The sequence below is a fragment of the Archocentrus centrarchus genome, chromosome 12 (genome assembly GCF_007364275.1).
Source record: "Archocentrus centrarchus isolate MPI-CPG fArcCen1 chromosome 12, fArcCen1, whole genome shotgun sequence".
Classification (NCBI taxonomy): Eukaryota; Metazoa; Chordata; class Actinopteri; order Cichliformes; family Cichlidae; genus Archocentrus; species Archocentrus centrarchus.
Window position 1 is genome coordinate 19,070,201 of NC_044357.1, and position 18,846 is coordinate 19,089,046.

The 18,846-nt window shown below is 39.0% G+C and overlaps 1 protein-coding gene across 3 annotated transcripts; it reads right to left on the minus strand.

The window, feature by feature from the left end:
- Positions 1 to 223: 223 nt before the first annotated feature.
- On the minus strand, positions 224 to 14,919 carry LOC115789528 (phospholipid-transporting ATPase ID-like). 3 transcript variants are annotated; one of them, XM_030742977.1, is made up of 28 exons: positions 14,675 to 14,919; positions 12,089 to 12,173; positions 11,797 to 11,855; positions 11,268 to 11,381; positions 10,769 to 10,867; positions 9,664 to 9,725; positions 9,489 to 9,561; positions 9,307 to 9,377; positions 9,005 to 9,087; positions 8,725 to 8,883; positions 7,900 to 7,988; positions 7,565 to 7,758; positions 7,235 to 7,443; positions 7,093 to 7,136; positions 6,838 to 7,003; positions 6,486 to 6,674; positions 6,258 to 6,373; positions 5,984 to 6,148; positions 5,660 to 5,771; positions 5,209 to 5,314; positions 4,205 to 4,355; positions 3,802 to 3,985; positions 3,492 to 3,715; positions 3,212 to 3,295; positions 2,853 to 3,098; positions 1,680 to 1,818; positions 1,312 to 1,442; positions 224 to 1,139 (listed from the first exon to the last, which is right to left on the minus strand). In XM_030742977.1, the coding sequence occupies exons 2-28, from the start codon at positions 12,141 to 12,143 to the stop codon at positions 882 to 884; spliced, it is 3,582 nt and encodes a 1,193-aa protein (XP_030598837.1). In that variant the 5' UTR covers positions 12,144 to 12,173; positions 14,675 to 14,919; the 3' UTR covers positions 224 to 881. The 3 variants fall into 3 exon arrangements, with proteins under 3 accessions (XP_030598837.1, XP_030598839.1, XP_030598840.1); XM_030742979.1 differs by lacking the exons at positions 12,089 to 12,173; positions 14,675 to 14,919 and having other exon boundaries at positions 11,797 to 11,874; XM_030742980.1 differs by lacking the exons at positions 224 to 1,139; positions 1,312 to 1,442; positions 1,680 to 1,818; ... (11 more) ...; positions 7,093 to 7,136; positions 7,235 to 7,443 and having other exon boundaries at positions 7,561 to 7,758.
- Positions 14,920 to 18,846: the final 3,927 nt, after the last annotated feature.

Here is an 18,846-nt window from a genome sequence, read left to right on the forward strand (position 1 = left end):
TTAGAAAATATGCCTAAAAATGATAATATGGTCAAAATACTCACTCGCCTAATAATTGTGCACACAGTAGCCCCTTTACACTGTACAGAATTAATCTCATTGCAGCTGCATATTTTGTAAGTATAACTCATATAGTATCATGTGTCATTTCTCAAAGCTTTTTATTTTTATGTTTTCCCCTCCAGAATGATTCAGTTCTTTTCATCACTGCAGGAAACCATGTTGTGCAAAGTGATGAACCACTCATCGTACACAGGCTAAGAACAAGAGACAGATGTTTAATATGCAGATGTGAATATTGCCACCTTTATTTGGAGATGACTGTATGTAAGCTTTTTTAATCTCCTTAATGGTGTTCAGAGTTATATACTCCTCACATAACTTTGTATAAGATATATTTTGCATTACAATTTTAAGAATAATACTATTTTTTATAAGATAATACTTTTTTTTGGAATCAGAACCAGGCAATTAAACCAAGCATCCAAAACCAACATCATAACCTACAAGCTGATTACTGAAATCAAACCACCTGGCTCTATGTAAAAAAAACAAAACAAACAAACTTTAAGCCTGCTTGAAAATTGCAAGTAATAATTTAGACTGCAGGATATGAAAATTGTACTTATTAAGCACAAAAAATCAAAACCACCAATGCGCTCTCTGTTGCAAATTAAACATTTTTTGCAGAGATATCAAAATTATCATTATAAAATATCATTAGTTTTCATAATGATTCATTTTTCCACATAAAACCTTTAACTGGAAAGCACCCAGTAGTTAAATTCACCCTGTGTATCTTGTCTTCAGTGCCAGGTTGGCTCCAATGATATCAAAATAAAGTACAATCTGTTGTGTTTCAGTCTCTGTGTACTTCCAGGCTAGGGACTCGGTGACTCCTCTGACTCCTCGGTAATAGTGCGGTAGTGCTGTGGCTGATTTTGAAATATGGGAGAGTCTGTTTGGGGAAACAGAGGTGCTCTCTTCAGGGGGCGTTTCATCAGGAAGTTCTGAGACGTTATCAGCTCACCGTAGCCCTGGGAGTGTGAGAAGGCATAGCCTGACCGAGTACTACGTCTTCTCAGTAGGCGGCGAGGTGCAGGTGCTGGCAGCACCTCCTTTCGCATCTTATATCTCACCTAGAAAGCAAAAACAAGATTTTTTATTTAATGTAGTCTTCTTACTTTGGGTACATTTACTCATTTGAGGCAGTAAATTAAATTTAATTAACACCCTACTTTAGGGTGCACCTGACAAAAGAGCGCATAAAAGACCAGATGGCTTTAATGTCTGTCTCAGATGTTTCCTCACCTTATCATTGATGGTAGGACGAAGCTGTATGAGAATGAAACGGAAAGCTACCACAGGCAGAATACAGAGGAGGGAACTCAGGAATATGGTGAGCCACACATTAGGCTGGTTCAATGAGTTTCTTGCTGTGCCTGAAATCCAAAAAAAGGCAGAATCACAATTCACAAACTACAAAAATGAACAATGAAATTAATATATACAATCTCCAGATACAGCCATCACAAATCTAACCCATCTTGTGTTAATGTTAGCTTGCTTTCACCCTGTGTAAATCTAATCATGTCTCCTTAAGAGCACCAAAATTTTAGAATTAAAAAACAAAAAGATAAATTTAACATTAAAGTGGTCTCCTTACTAAATTTACTTACCAACGAAGGGGAAAGTAGACGTGAAGATGTAAAACATGCCGTTGCTGTACATGGTGAATGTGATGGCGAAGTAGGCAGCTATGCTTCCCCATACAAAAAAATGGTTCACTGCTGACCAGTAATAGGTGTCGAGACCCAGCTGAAAAACGGAAGATATTTTATTTACCTTGTGCACATGTTTATTTATACACATATTCAAATTTAATGAATGAGATGGGATGGAAATGTATTTGTTACAATAACAACAAGCGACAATAACTCAAATAACAACTCACAGTATGCAGAAGAGCACGTCTGAACACACAATGTGTCAAACCTTGGTGCAGATTAGCTAGAGCAGGAGAAGACCACACTGGGTGCCACTCCCCTTAGCTAAGAACAGGAACTTGAGGCTACAGTTTGAAGGGCTCACCAAAATTGGACAACAGAAGTTTGGAAAAATGTTGCCTGCTCTGATGAGTCTCAATTTCTGATGGAACATTTGGGTGGTAGGATCAGAATTTGGTGTAAACATGAAACCATGGATCCATCCTGGCTTGTATGAACAATTCAGGCTAGCGGTGGTGTAATGGTGCGGGGGATATTATATTGGCACACTTTGGGTCCCCGCATTGTTTAAATGCCACAGGTTACCTGACTACTGTTGCTGACCATGTCCATGCCTTCATGACCACAGTATACCTGTCTTCTGATGAGTGCTTCCAGCAGGATAAAGCACCAAAGCTCAAATCAACTTAAACTGGTTCTTTGAACATGACACTGACTGACACAATCACCAGATCTTAATCCAATAGATTCACATCGCAGCTGACAAATCTGCAGCAACTATGTGATGGGGTCACATATCAATATGGATCAAAATCTCTGAGGAGATTTCCATCACCTTGAATCTAATCAAAGAATAAAGGCAGTTCTGTAGGCAAAAATGGGTCCAAACTGATAGTAATAAGGTGTACCTAATGTAGTGTCCAGTGAGTGTACATGGTTTGTACTATAATATATGGTATAGATATGCATGAATAAAACTGTCAAATGAAATACTGCCAATACGACATTTTCACAAAACAGGGGATAAATAATGTAGCAAACTTCTGTCATTTTCTCTTTTCACAACAAAGATGTCATTACCAAACATGCTGTAACACCTCTGGTGACAAGAGCTGTATTTCTCACCTGTGTGAAGACCACAATGAGCAGACAGGTCTGCGTCAGTAAAGCAAAGGACTGATAGTTGGCAATGTCTTTTCCATCATCTCTGACGGTGTCACGCATGGCAGCCCATGGAATAAAGAAGAGGATTAAGGAGCTGTAGCAGCTGTGCATCACACAGCTCGCAAAAGCTTTCTTATTGAAGTACTGGTTCTTCTGGCCTGGACAGTAGAGCTGAGGATGCTGTAAACTCCAGCGGTCATTTACATCCTGCAGAAAAAGAGGTTCAGAGAAACAAAGAGAAAGCTCAGCAGACCTGGGTATGAAAATATCTGTCACATGTAAGAAAACCAAAAAATGAAGGCCCATTATAATCTATGTACCTGATCAAAGAGGCTCAAGCCAAGGACTGGAAGAGCTGTGTAAACCAAATTGTAGCAGGTGATGAACCACTCATCATACACAGTCTATGAACAACAACAAAATGCAGCATTAAGAAAATTATTTGAATTTATTTATATACGTATGTCCAAGATGATTTTGTTTTGCTTTTCACTCACTGAAATAGGGACTGCATAAAATTTTGGCAAACTAACACTTTATGTCCCACTACAACAGCTACTTACATTACATTATAGTATATTTACAATGCAAATGTCTCACCTGTGCAGAAAACCCACAAAAGAAGGAATACCAGAATTGCACAAGTGTGAATGTGAAGTTCTTGTAAAAGAAATATCCTAGGAACTTGCACATGCGTATGTAGGACCAGCGGCCATGCACCAGCAGGAGGCGCTGAAGGTAACGGAACTGGGCAAAGGAAAAGTCGCTGGAGAGGACTGCCTGCATGCCTTCCTGCCCACTGATACCTACGCCGATATGAGCAGCTGAATGCCAAGGCAGAAAAGAAATACACAAAATCAGTAACAGTACTTGTTTCTCAGTTGTGTGTTAGTGACTTGGCACAGGTTACCTTTTATCATGCTGACATCATTGGCGCCATCCCCAATAGCAAGAGTGACAGCCTGCTTGTATTTCTTTACCAGCTGAACCACTTGGGCCTTCTGCAAAGGGGTAACCCTGCAGCAAATCACCGTCTGACACATACATGCTGTCCTCAGCAGCTCCAGCCTCAAGTTCTTCTCCAGGGCAACAGCCTGATGATGAAGGGAAGAAGGGAGTACAGGGTTGCAGTGAGGTCATCTGTCAAGTCTCCCTCAGCAAAACTTTAAAATCTCAAAACAATTCCATTCATTTCTTTTTTGCTCTACATGCACATGCAAATCATGTTTTAAAAATATAATAAAATCAGTCTTTAAAGGACCAAAATTCAGCAGCTGCTGAAAATAGTCATATGTCTAAAGAAGCCTTCTTACCAGACTGTGTCCATTTATAATTAGGCCATAATCTCCATCCACCTTCTCATCCTGCACAGTTTTTGTTTTCTTAAGCCAAAACAGGCCTGCTCGAGACTTGATCACAGATGGCTCCTCTGCTGCTTCTGGACACATTTTCCTTCTGGCATTCCTGAAAACGTGAGGACAGAGGACTTACTAACATCACTTGATTAAAAGCTCACAATTTATTTGTTTACTACATTTTTTTTGTTAAAGACAGCAGTGAAGATACAAGATGAGCCCAGCACAGCCTAATCACTGATTTTAGACACATTTTTCCTTCACTGACCTCTCGCCTCTCTTTCTGAAAGGGTGTCAGAATAGCCTAATCAACCTTTTGAGGCTCTATTTGCACAAAAAGCGTGGTAGCTGGGATAGTGGTGGTGGTTTGGTTATATTTTAACCATCCATCCACAGCAGTCTAAGCAGAGATGTCCAAAGCTCCCTCTCCATAACCACCCGCTCCAGCTCTTCCAGGGGGATGCCAAAGCATTCACAAGCCAGCCAAGAGATGTAGCCTCTCCAGCATGTTCTGGGTTTCCCCAGGGCATCCTAGTCAAATGTCTGAACCACGTCAACTGGCTCCTTTTGATGTGGAGGAGTAGTGGTTGAACTGAGTCCCTCCCAAACTGACAGCGACAGTAGTCAGTTCATCTATGGTCACTAACTAGAAAAATGAAGACTGGTTGTTTTAGTTGATATAAGGACCAACTATTTCCAAAATGGCAATTACTGCAGATTAGTTTTATGCCAAGATAGTTGCAGTAAAAGTAAATAATGGGCAGGGCTTTGTGTAGGAAAAAAAAAGGAAAAGCATCAAAAATCATCTAATGTGTGTCAATTTCTGATTAGTTATTGGCTGCCTTTTTCTTGTTATTTTAAGTCATTATAAATTCATACTAACAAAATGTGTCTTTAATTCATGTCCTGAAACAGCCTTCAATCAGCAGACTGCAGTCATCTTCTGTTTCTAAGAGACTCACTGTAGCTCCTCTTTGACTCCTTCAGCAGTGTTGGCTGACACAATGAAGATATCCTTCATCTCCTCTCTCAGCATGTTGCAGGAATAGCCGATGTTTTCTGCTGTCTCTGATTTTTTTTAAAAAATAAATAAATAAACAATAATATTCTCAATTACCAGGGTGCAAAAAATCTTCAAAATCTGGGGGGGGGGGACACTAATGTGAGTTTTCATATGGGTGAAAATCACCTGACATTAGTGTTCTAGAGTTAAAGAACTCTCAGATCATTTGCAGATTTTGACATTAGATCTGTCACTTGAAACCATGGAAACCCATCACCCAAGACTGTTGACACACTGAGACAGTTTATAGATGAATGAGTTTAGGAACGTGGGCATGTATTACATGTCATGCTGCAGTCTCTATGCATTCTGAAATGTGTATTTTAAAAAGAATGTAAACTGATACAGACCTTGCTTATCTCCAGTTAACACCCAGATTTTGATGTCAGCTTTAGCCAGTTGCTCAATGGTCTGTGGCACACCATCTTGCAACTTGTCCTCCACAGCCGTCGCTCCCAGCAGCTAAAACCACACATGTGATTTAAACTGATGCTGCATAAAGCAAAGCAATGAAGCCATCCTATGCTTTTATCACAAGTGATGATTAAACAATGCTGGTTTCACTGTAACTTTAGTGTACAATATAAAGTATAATTTAAAGTATAATTTGGGTAGGCAATCAACCAGCAACTTGTTGACTCAGTCTGTCTGGCAATCTGAGCAACTGGACTAACCATCATGTCTTTCTCTATCTCTTCATAAAGTTCTTCAAGTTTTTCGTCACGTCCCTCCATGGCGATGCTAGCCTCATGGTGGCGCTGTGCCCACTTCATGACATATCTCTCATCTAAGTCCTTGTAGGCTAGAGCCAGTGTACGGAGGCCATCACCTGCATACTCCTGATTTTGAGGGGAATAATTGAAAGATTATTTTAAAAAGATTAAAAAAAAATAAAACATGTTGACATGTATTTGAATGCTTTACTTTCAAAGTGATATTATCACTCACATTGAGGTGATTAGTGGTTACTTCCATCAGTTTGTTACAGGAGGGATGTAGCCTTTCATAGATGATGGTGTCTGCACCTTTGCAGTATAGAGTCAGCTTGCCCTCTGGGCTACGCACTGGAAATCACAGGGAAAGTCACAATAATGTTATGCAGAAATGAGAAGTTGTTGACCTTCTGAAGTATGACCTCTGATAAAAAGCTATGATTATATTATTGCTTCCTCTCACCTATCACTGACATCCTCTTCCGCACATTATTGAAGTCCAGAACAGCCAGAAGTTCATAGATGACTTGTCTGCCCATCTCTATGACTGTGATGGACTCTGGTGTGCGTGATCGGAACACAAATCCAAAGTTTCTTGCAGCGATCACCAGAGCGCCCTCATCAGGAGACTGAGCCTGATAGTTGAGCTCCCCTACCAGATAAAACAGAGACGACAATTTAATTGCCATGTGAAATGTGAATGTCCCAAAATGTTAAAATTTGTATAGGGAAGCACATTACTGTGTACTATCATATTTTACTCATTGTGGTTAAACAAATAGATGATAATAAAGATGTCTTTTAGGGAGCCTCACCTTCTTTCTTTTCCTCAGGCATGACTGTGTGACACAGGGATAGCAAGCGGAAGAACTCCTGGGCCTCAGGTTTTCCACTTCTCACCGTCTCCACCAGACTGTGGTCATGAAAGCTGAACTTTGGATCTGCCAGATGGTTCCAGGAGAAGTCCACTTTCTCTGTCCTCTGCAACAAAAAGGCAAAACAACAAAGTTGGATTCATACAAGCTTTAAATAAAGTTCACGAACAGTGCAGTCATGTGTTTTCCTCTCACCTCTGTTACTTCCACCCTTTGTCCAGAGAAGTCATAGAGGTCCCCTGAATATAAAAAAAAATGCAATGTTAAAATCAATCATTCAACCAATACTTGTGTTTCCATTTACAGCAATAATTTTTACAGAAGCAAAGCTGTTCACCGTAAGCTTTTCCATTAATGGAGCACTTGTTGAAAGTCATGATGTTCTGCGTCAGAGTGCCAGTCTTGTCGCTGAAGATGTATTTAATCTGGCCTAGCTCCTCATTGAGTGTGGTGGTCCTTGCCTGTGCAGGAGTGTCATTCTTAGGATAATACATCTTTCTGTCCCAGTCTATGAAGAAGCTGTTCCCCAAACGGAAAATCTCCACACTGACGTTAAAACAAGAATAGGTAAAATGTCAAAATATGGCACATTCAAACACAAGTCTGAAGTGTTCAAACAAGCTTTTGATGCTTTCTGATTTTGTAATTTGTCTGTGCTGAAACTTACCTGACGTAGAGTGAAATCGGTACCACTGTGTTAAGGACGATGACATAAGACCAGAAGGTGAGGAACGAAGAGAGAGGAGCATCAATGCCCCGTTCACGAGGAAGAAACACAGTGAACACAGAGCCCTCGTTCGCTTCCCAGACTGCATTGCAAATGGCCATAATGGCGCACATAGATGCCAGAAAACCAAAGATCTGATGGAATAAACATATCATACATGATTATTTTTACCAATATTACTGTGATCATTAAGTTTAAAAACAAATCACCATCTATAAGTTATCTACAAAGTGAAAAAAATCCCTGAAATATACAGGTGACGTGTGTAAACTCACACACAGGACCAGGATATTCATCAGGTGATCAATGCTCGTCCGTTTGAACACTGACTTTCCGCTGTTCTGCATCAGTTTAGTGTCAGGACCTGGAAAGGTTCGATGTCATGTTGAGACACACTGATAATTATGCAAATACAGTTTTCAGAATGTTTACGGACTGTTTAGCCTTAGAAGGAGAATGGCCTAAATGAGACATCATTAATATGTCATTAGCATGAGATCCCTGTTTTAACAATTTCATACAATTATAGGTCTGAAATATGTAGCAATCTTCTGCACACCTTTGAATACTTTACTGCATCCCATATATGCTCTAGACTCTCATGTACAACTTCCCACATTATTGTCAGAGTAATCATCCATCCATCCATCCATCCATTCGCTTCCGCTTATCCTGGTCAGGGTCGCGGGGGGGCTGGAGCCTATCCCAGCTGTCACAGGGCGAGAGGCAGGGTACACCCTGAACAGGTCGCCAGCCTGTCACAGGGCCAACACAGAGAGACGAACAACCTTGCACACTCACATTCACACCTATGGGCAATTTAGAATAGCCAATTAACCTAACCCCAGTAAGTGCATGTCTTTGGAATGTGGGAGGAAACCGGAGTACCCGGAGGAAACCCACGCAAGCACGGGGAGAACATGCAAACTCCACACAGAGAGAGGGAGAGGCCTGGGCCAAGGTGGAATCGAACCCAGGCCTTCCAGATGGTATTCTATCTGTGAGGCAACAGCGCTAACCACTGCGCCACCGTGCTGCCCTGTCAGAGTAATCAATAAAGGCTAAATCCAACGTGTACACAGTTGCAATACACCAGGTACCTCCAAAGATGACAAGACCGAAGCACCAATCAGTGTTCCTCAGAGTACAGCCTCTGAGCAGCACTTTATCATTGTCCAAGGCGTAGCTTTGTCCATTTACAGACAGGATCCCTTTGAACTTGTCTAGACGGTTGTTGGGAGGTTCACATCGCACTTCACCTGAGAAACAGAGGTGGATGAAAGTTCAGAGGATAGATAGATAGATAGATAGATAGATAGATAGATAGATAGATAGATAGATAGATAGATAGATAGATAGATGTTTCATTCAGCTTCTCACCTTTAAAGGCAGCCAGTGCTTCAACGTTGTCTCCCATCGCTCCTGTTACAGTCAGAGCTTGTTTCACCTTTAGATTGGTTTCTCTGGGGCAGAAATTATGAAGTCCAAGACAGTGTGAGCAATTAGTTATTAACTTGTATTTTTGTTGTTGTTGTTGTTGTTGTTTGTTTTGTTTGGTTTGGTTTCTTTCCATTTACAATGCATTTTGTTTTATTTTATTTATATTTACATGCTTGAAATAAAAGAGTCAGACAGTCAGTCAACCTAATGTTCACACAAACACCACAGTAATGCACACTCACCCGTCTAATTCAGCTGTTTCCACGTAAACTAAATTGAGAGGCTCACTGCTGGACAGCAACAGAAGGTCTGCCTAAGAGATGAAAGCATTAAGTACAGCACAGTAGCCTGAAACTTCCTTTTTAATTGAATTGCTTTCCCTTGCATTCTCTTTTAATCTTTACTGTAGCCTCCCCAAACTTACTGTGACAAACTCATTATTCTCCAGTTTGACTATGTCTCCAACCTGAACATTCATCCATTTTTCATTTTTTAGTCTGTCAGAGAAAACAAATGCATAAAACACAGAAATGAATCCAAACACAACAGTTCACACAAAAGATGCTCTGTTTTTTTCATTTGTGTTTCCAAAGACTTACTGGCCATCGATGAGGACGTCCACCCTGCGGTTATTCACTTGTTTGTCACATTTGTGTCTGTTCTGCACAGTTGATACAAGAGAAAACATTGTTTGCTTACAATGTGTGATTCCTTCATTGTTATCTAAACTTCGCACAAAACATAAGAAAATTTGCGTTTGGGTGATTATTTCTTTGTTGTAACAATGCTTCTTGGAAATAAATCTCATACCACTGGAAAGCCTGTTTATTTCCCCTTAAATGGTCCTGGCTTTGTAAGGATAGCCACAGAATTTAGTATGTGGGTTGCGCCCATGAAAAGCTTGCCAAATGCCAGTGCCAAACAGCTTATTCTGCTATTGAATCTTGTTTGGTGTTGTTTGTTGGATTGGGTGATTGAAGTCTGAAGAAACAAGACAAATTTGCAATTTAACAATTTATTCATTTAACAAAAAGGGGCCTCAGTAGCATGTGGAAGAACCATACACAGCCTGGCACCTCCTCGTCCTTAGCTTGGTTACACACTGCTGTGGGATGGCATCCCATTCTTTAACCAGCATTTGCTGCAAGTCAGGCAGTGTGGCTGTGTTGGTCACTCTGGCACAAACAGCACACCCAAGCTGATCCCACAAGTGTTCAGTGGGGTTGAGGTCAGTGTTGCAGGCAGGCCATTCCATCATCCCCACTCCAAAATTCTGGAGGTAGTCTCTGATAAATCACATTCTGGTGGGGCGAGCATTGTGATCTTGGCGGATAGAGTTTGGTCCCAGACTGTGGAGATATGGGATTGTTGCTGGTTGCAGAATCTCATCTTGATAACTCTCTGCATTGAGATTGCCTTCAATGATGACAAGCCTGATTATTGGCACCTGGGGTACCAGAAGTTCAAAACAAGAGTGAATAGCAGAATAAGCTGTTTGGCATTGGCAGAGAAGATTTGGCTGTTTTTTTTATGGGCACAGCCCACAAACTCAACTCTGATGCTCAACCCACAAATACATTTTCCTTACAAATGTAGCACCATTTAAGGGAAATAAACAGGCTTTCCAACAGTATATAAATCATTGAGCATCACAAATTTCATTACTTTTTGTCTTTTTGTGCTAAATTTAGAATTTGATCTTACTATGTCATCACTGGCATCTTTGACTCCTGTCATAGACAGCACCAAAGCCAAGGGGACAGCTGTGGTGAACCATGCCAGAGAAGAGATTTGTGGGATTAACTGTCAACACACACACACACACACACACACACACACACACTGGTTTAATACATTGATCATGTAGCGTTTAAGAATCTGAAAGCTAAAAACTTCAAAGCTCATTTCAGTGTATGGTTTACATATTTGTTTTAAAAAAATATCTTTCAAATAAAAAAGCCAGAAAATAAAAAAAATCAAATTTTCCCATTTTCCCCCATCCTTTAATTTCTAATTTTGAAATTAAATTAAATTCTAAAAAATAGGTGTTCATCATTGAGATTGAACTCTTTTTGAAGCAGGTATTTGTGTTCCCATGATAATAGTAATGAAGACTAAATGTAAAATATTTTGCACCATGCAATTCATTCTGACAAGAATGGCAACATTAGATGCTGAGAAAAAAAAAAAGAATAATGTTTACCTGAAGGATAAGGAGGAAAAGGAAGTAGGCATTTGCGAGCCTCCTGAACTGCTCAAAAAGATTAAGTGGCAGAAAGGTGATGACATTGTATTTGGAGGTCTTGATGGTGTTGTTCTGAAGTAGAAGAAATTGACAGATATCAGTTGTGCTTTAATATGAATCAATATAATGTTTAAATTCATTTATTTTTTCAACGACAGAACATGGCAACACAAACTAAAAAGTTACAGTAGAAATCCTAAAAGCGTACATCTAAAATTTTGGGGATTGCACAAACATTAAAATGATCTGCTTTTCTCAACAAAAGTGTTCACTCAGCTACAATTTGTGTACAACTGCTGTTGTGTATCTCAAATACTTATAACATGCAAATATTTGCAACTTAATGTCCATTTAGTGGTAAGAGCAAACGGCTGTCTTTGTGGCATTTGACATTGTGACAGAGTAACCAGAGTGGCCTGGCCTGTAAAAGGATCTTTTTGTATTCTTGTTACCTGCTGAAAAGGCACAATAACATTTATCTACTCACAGCATAGCGGAAAGATAGGTTGAACGCTCTGTCATTAGCCCGCAAGCATCTATCCTTTTCTGTGAGAGAGTAAAACATTCATTACAAGAGTTTGTTTATGCTACTGTATACCAGAAACTATACTTCTACAATAATACTAAGACATGCTGACATTGCAGGCAAGCATACTTTATGCAAAAGTATCATTACCATTAGTCCTGTGAGATTCTGTAATATACTGTGCATATCACAAACATCAAGTAATTCAACAGTGCAGTGATGCACAGCAAAGTTTGCTTGCATGAGAGCTCACCTTCCTTTTTTCCTTGTCCACACAACTGGCCAAGGTATGACACTACAGATCCCATCTTTAGCACAGGTTCTCCATTCTTTACAACCTAGAAAAAGTCCACAGCTCAGTCCTAATTAGTGAGGCACAGAGTTTCATTTTAGGTGATCTATATCGAGATAGCAACTGAAAGGGGAAACTGTTGCAAAAGCAAGAGGGGACCGGTTAATTTCTGGAAGGTCGTGTTTGTGTAGAATTGTGATATAATATTTAAGAATGAAAGAAATGCAAAATATCCCAAAAATAATCACTCTGAGCTTTGACAAAGCCTAAAATATCTATCAGAACACCTTCACTACTCCACTCCAGTCAGGTAACATTAAATATTTAGACATAAATTTTTCTGCCAGACTCTCAGACTTGGTACAGTTGAATCACATCTCTCTACTAAAATCATGGCACACCATCACAAATAGATATAAAAACTCTACAAAAACCCAAACACAATGGTGATCTACAACTACCAAACCTTTATCACTATTTCTTAGCCAGTAGATTGCTGTATGTTTCAAAATGGATCAAACCCAGCTTGTTAGACAGCCCAAGGTTAGGCCTAGAACAAACACTCTGTGGAAGAGTAAAATGATCTGATCTGCCTTTCATTAGTTCCAATAATAGGCATTATGACTACTTTAAAACCTTAGCCCCTCCCTGACAACCTGGTGGGAATTTTTCAAAATGTCAAAAAAAAAAACTCTTCACTTATCCCATGTAAATTTATTACCCATTTTGAAACAATCCAGATATTTGTCAAAAGAAAATAATGAATTTTTCATCATGGCATGAGAAAGGGATAAAAAAATTAGAACATGTTATCCAAGACAGAAACTTTATTTCATTCAAAGAACAGATATCAAAATATTGAATCAGCAACAGTAAATTTCTTGAACGTCAGCTACTGAAGTCTATAATACAGGCAAGATTTGATCCCAATCAACAGAACTTATAAATACCTACATACTGTAGGTAACAGAATTTTTAAATTTCTGTCCCTCCAAATTGTTGTCAAATGTGTATAAGTTATTGTTAAAAACTGATGATTCTATCATGGGAAGGTTGTGCGGCACATGGGATAGGACCCCAGTGCAGGACTTGCAATACAAGACTGAACTCAAAACTCAGCTTTATTTTGCTGGTTAATTCAGGGAAACTGTACAGAATATATACTGGGCTGGTCAGGAGCTAGGAGTATGCAAACTATGAAGCAACTTGGAAACATGGAGCAAAGGAACATGCTGAACAGAAACCAATGAGGACACAACAAAGGACAAAACACAGATAACATATACACGCAGGGATAATTAGTGAAATGAGAAACACAAGGGTACAATGCTGGAAGCAATCAGGGAAAACAAGACAGAGGAAAAACTGAACACAAGAGACGAAAGACTAACAAAATAAAACAGGAAGTAACAGAACATGGGAGACACACAGATATGACTAAACACAGGAAACATAGGGAAGCCTGATTACTGTAACAACGCAAATGGCCGCAAACAATACCCAGATAACAAGAACTAAGAAGGCCTGATAAACTCAGTACTAAATACAAACAGAAACCAAACAAAGATATCAAGAAAGGACTGAACACAAAAGCACTGCCAGTCATGAGAACAAGGAGAACTGAATAGTAATGAAAACAACAAAGCTCGAAACTCAAACTCAAACTTAGATGCCAAAATACAAAATAAACATGAGTTCAAAAGTCCATACCCAAAACGCTGGGTTGCAGGCCCAGGATCATGACAGATTCAATTTACCTCCCAACTGCAAAATGGGAGGGAGATCTTCCCATCAACCAGAAAAAAACTTATGGACACAAATATGACTAAGGAGAGCAGTGCTTGCTGAGCCAGTTGGAGTCCGCCACCTCATGTCACATCTGTCCCCTAAATTTTAATTGCATTCTGGTTTTCACACAGTCATCATCAGAAACTCACATACACCAACACGTGCACCCAACACATCACCTTTAACACTGACTTTAAATCACTGGTGGTTCGAGGGCCAGGCTGGCTATCTTTGCTCCAAAGGTGTAAAGATATAGAGCCACTCCCTTTAAAGCCATTTGTACTAGAGTTAAATCTAAGGTGTAATAACATCTGACTACACAGATTATGATAATGATATACCCTTGACCATTTGGATTGTTCCATAATTTGCCTTTAGTCACAGTATAGTACGTGTATAGTGTATTTTCCTCACTTTTAGTGAGAAAATGTTTATTAATGGATCATGCAAAATAAGTAATGTCCACAAGGAAATCCATAACAATATAAAAATAATGAACTGCCCCCCTTTTCAAAGCTACACTCTACTGCTACTTAATTTGTCAAGAAGCAAAAACCCTCTTTTTTTGTATGCTTCATTTTATGCTTCTTCTTGCACTAAAAAATATGAAATTAGTCTGGATCATTGTAAACCTAAAGCAATTAGGCCATGTCAAATTTAAAGGGTCCAGAATGTGAGCTGGTTTGTGGTAACTTTTCATAACATTCAGGATTTCTAATAGTTTTTCAGTCTGAAAACAAATGAAAATCAGCCACATACCTCAAACAAAAATATGATTTCTTTTCTCCTCAGGCTCCTTCTTGCACACAGACACAGGTGTTCAAATAAAAACAGAGAGAAAATGCTAAAGGTTTGAACCCTCCTTTGATAAAGTTAATCCAGGTCTTTATCTATGCATTACATGGAAGCCCAGGTACAAGTTTAGTCCCAAACGGAGAAAGGTTCAACCGAGGCCTCCACCAGGATGAAAGACAACATGAACAAAAGGGGAAGTGTTGTAGTGGCCCCTACTGTAGAGAGTTCAGGTTCATGCAGGAAGAGCAGGGATCCCCCAGCACCTAACGGCTCAGAGCTTATCTAAACAGTGAAGTGATCTTTGGACTTGGATTGTGAGCAAGTGCAGGAGGGAAATGGCAGTAAAACAACAGCAAAGGTTAAAGGCTCCAGCCAATCAGAGGGAACAATATCACAGTCAGGTATGTAACACAACCTGTGGTGGCTGCACACTGTTCAGACTGAGCAGTTGTCCTCTCACATTTTTAATACCAGCTCCTTAAATTCAGTTAATTTGACCTCTTTTGCTGTCAAAAGAAAACCCCAGTTGGGTAGTTGTATTGATGAAAGATAAATATGTTTTTAGTTACTTACAACCAAGTTATTACAGCCTGAAATATAGTGATTTCATATCTGATGTGTGGATCCAGGTGCCTTCAGAAATAGAATTTAACACCTGGGCTTGGATACAAAAGAACACTCTTAATGAACCTGTGTGTGTGTGTGTATGCGCGCGCGCTTTCTCCTTGCAAACAGCAAACTGGATGAATGACAGGACATGCAAGCACATGTTTCTAAATGAGCAAGAACTGATGAATGATGTAAGAGGAAGTAATTTAAGCATGCCATGTGGGTGTGAAGAAACTTTACATTTCTGTGGCATGTTTGCGATAATACATTGCTTAGATTAAGTGGCAATTCCAACCTAATTAAGTATTTTTTGGCATGATTTATGGGCTTTTAATGATTTCTTATATGCACATTTGATATATATATAGAGAGACTAATATTTGGTTAAACGTCCCTTAGCAAGTTGCATCTTGACCAGATGCTTTGCTTTTGGTAGCCATCAACAAGCTCACATAATTTTGACTGGATATTTGACTACTCCTCTTGGCAGAGTTCCTTTAAATTGGTTGCTTTACTCACACAGACCCGGCTTGTGTGTAGTCCACAAATTTTCAATAGGTTTGAGGTTTGGGCTTTGGGAAGGCCATTCCAGAAGCCTAATTTTAGCCTGCTTGATCCACTTCAAAACCAGTTTTGTTGTGTGTTTGGGATCAACCATCTAGCTGTTGATTTCAGGTGAATTTGAATAATTTGGAGGTAGTCCTCTTTCATTATTCCATCCACTTTGTGCAGTGTACCAATACCACTGGCAGCAAAACAGCCCCAAAATGGTGTTCTTAGGTTTGAAAGCCTCACCTCCTCTGGGGTGTCTGGAGCTCAGGATGTAGCGCAAGTTATCTGCTAATTGGAATACCAGTGGTTCAGTTCCTGGCTGCTCTAGTCAGCATGCCAAGGTATCCTTGGGCAATATACTGAACCACAAGTTGGTCTTTGATATGTTCATTGAAGTGTGAACATTAGATAGAAAGCACTTGGGTGCAGAAAAAAGTGCTTGGGTAAATGAGGCGTGTTGCATAAAGTGCTTCGAGTGCTCAAGTAGAGTAGAAAAATGCTGTATCCTCAGTCCATTTACCAAACATATCTCTTGTCATTGTGGCCAAATAGTTCCATCTTTGTCTCTCTGACCATAAAACCTTTTGGCAGAAGCCATTTGGTTGTCCAAGTGGGCAGATGCAGATTTCAATCAAGCTTCAAGGTGCCAATTTTGGAGCGGGGGCTTCTTTCTTGGTCAGTACCCATCCATGGTGATGTAAAACTTGCTGTAAAACACCAGTGTCACTGTTGGCAGTGACACTGGTGTTCCTGCAATTTCCAGTTCATGCTAGGTTTGAGCCTTGGTGGTTCTTGAACATCCCAACCAATTTCCTCTCATCTAAGGGTGACAGTTTGGGTCTTCTTCCAGACCTTGGCAAAGTGGTGACACATTTGAATAACAGAAATGGCTCAAAGAGACCTTCCCAACTTGTGTAAATCTACAATTCTCCTTAGATCTTCTGTGCTGTCACACAAATGCTTTTTATGCTGGCAAAGAGAAACTACCAGTTGTAGTCAGTCATTATCATTGACAAAATAGACTTTGGCTTTGTCATGTTAAAATATTCATCTCTCAATTCTTGTTTTTTTTTTCTAAGTCATTATAGAGTATGCTGCACAATCATTCCACCCTGGAAAAAGAACAGTTAAAAGCAATCATTAAAAGCCCAACATTACCATCACATCCATGCTCATGATGACCACAACTGTACAACCCAAAGCTAAAACTACATGAAGAGATGAGCGTTACTACTCTGAGTTCAGCACTGATTCAAGAACAGGGGCCATTGTGTCCAGATGGTTTAAACAAGCCAGGTTAGACTTTATTCATGCATCTTGCAATGCTGTCATCATACACTTAAAGTGAAAACAAGTGTGTGTGTATGTGTGTGGTAATCAAAATTGCAGAGAACTTGCATGCTTGAATCCAACTGGGTAAAATGACAATACTGTTATATTGTAATGGGAGAAAAAGCAGGCAGGCACATTTATAGATAGTTATTCAATACTTTATACAAAATTCATTATTTGGAATGTTTACATGGCAACAACATTTTACAATAATGACAATACAAAGATAACACAAAATGTAATTACAGTGTGACATACCGCACTTGATAACTATAGAAGTGATTTACTGATAGCACAAGGGTTTAAAAATTTAGAAAACACAATAAAAAAATCAAAATAAACAGTAGCAACTTGGCACAAGGAACATATAGCTTAGAGAATGGCTGTGAAACATCTGCCCTTTTAAACCAATAATGTTAATTATTCACAGGTGTTATTACACTGTAACAAAAAGTAGCTTTGATTTGTGGTGTGCACAGAGTGTGACCAATTTCACAATGAGCACACACTTAAGTTTTTATAAATCAAGCAATACTCATCCTTTGTTTAGTCTAACATTCACATTTTTCCATCACTTAACAAGAAAGTCACTGACACACATCACTTCTGTTCACACAACTAAAAAAAAAAACAGCCTAATAAAATCAAGAGGATCAAGGGAAGCTTTTAGAAAACATCAGAAAAAAGAATGTAACACTAACTATAACATATTGCAAAGAAAACCTAACTGAGATGTGGTTACAATATTGCAACATCATATAAAAAAACAAAAAACAAAAAAAGAAATAAAATGATAAGGAAAATCACTTGGAAAATTTATTGTACATTTATATGGGCAAAAAAGTGGCTAGTCATCATTGCTGGAAGCCAAAGGAAATATAAAGTTTAAAAATTATTATTTAAAAAAAAAAAGATAAAAGAATATTGTCCTTTATTTAATTTGTTTTCATCAAAGTAAGGCCACTCCAAAGAGGAGAAGAAAACAGAGCAAGATGATATATGTAAACTTTCAATATTTGTCCAACTATTCAGATATTAGTTTTGGAAGAAAGTTCAACATCTACTATTTCTAAATGAACAATTCAACGTGATGGTTATCTCTTCAGTCAAGGACACACATGGTCATCAACTGCATGATAAACACTCGCTTATCACTTTAGTTTGAGGGTGTGCATTTCAACCCGTAATGAAGCTGCAATTTAGGCCCACAACTCTACATCAGCAGCTGAGACCAACCGCTGTGCAAATCCTCAGACACTGTTGTGGTAAATATGTCAATTGTCGTTGGTAAACAATATTTCCATCACAACATAAAAATAAATAAATAAATAAATAAAATGGTTACACCATCATGGTAACACTAGGTCATGTGAGCCAAATAGTTATGGCTCAAACAGGACTCTTGTTAAACACACACAGTGAATATTATGAGGTTTTGAGCTAAACTTTATTGTTGTTGATTTTATTCCTCAGGTTATGTATCAAGCTATTCCCTTTCCTGGGACTGGAAACTTGACATGGCAAGGCACACATGAAACTACTTAACCCTTCAAATCAGTCTCTGAAATTAGTAAAATTAAAGTTTATTACTTTAGGTACCTTCATTTGATAAAATATTTTAACATCTTCACTCCAGTAATTGA